This window comes from Vigna umbellata, chromosome 3, assembly GCF_029865625.1.
Source record: "Vigna umbellata cultivar VRB3 chromosome 3, Vumbellata_1.0, whole genome shotgun sequence".
NCBI lineage: Eukaryota > Viridiplantae > Streptophyta > Magnoliopsida > Fabales > Fabaceae > Vigna > Vigna umbellata.
In genome coordinates this window covers 20,342,393-20,343,489 of record NC_142167.1, presented here as the reverse complement: position 1 = coordinate 20,343,489, position 1,097 = coordinate 20,342,393, and the positions used below count along the sequence as shown (strand labels likewise).

The following is a 1,097-nucleotide window of genomic DNA, read 5'->3' as shown; positions in this document are numbered from 1 at the left end:
TACAAAATTTGAAGGCATCGGTTGTGATGCAATTGGATTAAGGAGAATCTCCAGAACAAAATGAATGGACGAGACCAGATATTATTGCTCCTATCTGTCTATGAACTAGGAAAATGAAAATAGCCAATGTTCAATTGGCCTTGATGAAACCATTGCAGGTTTTTGAACAAGAAATTAACTAAGAGAAGAAGTTAGAGTAATGAAGTAATGTTCAGTGCATGGAATAGTGAGACCACCCATTGGATGGTTGAATCCGAATTCTTCTTCAGCCCAATCCAACAAGTCTCTGAACAAAGGGTGGCTTAGGTAAGATATTGGAATCACAAACCTCTTATGGTTCTCTCCAACGTACACTGCCAAATGCCCTTTTGGAACATCAGCAACAGCAGAAGCCATTTTGATTCTCTGTGAAAGAGTTCTCTGAAGTTTCTGCTTGGCATTAGCTATCCCCACAAATCTGTTACCAGTCTTCATGATGCAGAAGGATAGATATGAACCAAAGTTTAATATGAAGTGATAAAATGTTTTATGGCTCGAATTGGTATCAGAAGAAAATGCAGACTTGTATATATAGAGGTGAAGTGAAGCCATGCACTGATTTCTAAATAGCTGATAAGGATGATATTATGATATGAGGAATGTTCAGAAACATGTCAGGTGAAGGACTTGGGGTATGTTCACATGAGTGTGCCTAATCCAGACCAGAACATGAGGACCCACTGAATTTTGGAGCCAGAAATAAAAGTGTGGTACTAGTTGAAACTTGTACTACTTGTTGATTATTGTTTCATGCTTTGAACGAATAATGGTTTGGCCCTTTTTATTCTAGGCACGTTCTTGACATGAAATGCCAACATGAATTGGAAAATATGTTGAACTGGTCAGACCTATTAAAAGGAGCTTTGAATTTAGACTGATGCTCTTTACTGGCAGTTTCTTGTCATCACCAGACAGCTTCTGTTGTGACAAAACTGATAATAGATAGGCCTATCTACTTCCTTCACATAATTTCAGGATTAGGTTAAGTTAATCCTTTGTTTAATTTGGTCCAATTGACTTCATCTCATAAACTTAATACCCCTTTTAAAAATCCCATC

The 1,097-nt window shown here is 37.5% G+C and overlaps 1 protein-coding gene across 1 annotated transcript; it reads right to left on the bottom strand.

Moving 5' to 3' along the window:
* LOC124846254 (auxin-induced protein 15A-like) lies at positions 1 to 780 on the bottom strand. The gene has a single exon (XM_047323474.2). The coding sequence runs from the start codon at positions 589 to 591 to the stop codon at positions 175 to 177; it is 417 nt and encodes a 138-aa protein (XP_047179430.2). The 5' UTR covers positions 592 to 780; the 3' UTR covers positions 1 to 174.
* Positions 781 to 1,097: the final 317 nt, after the last annotated feature.

What these genes read in the sequence shown, in the direction of transcription:
- LOC124846254 (XM_047323474.2), bottom strand. Translation starts at nt 591, where the DNA reads ATGGCTTCACTTCACCTCTATATATACAAGTCTGCATTTTCTTCTGAT.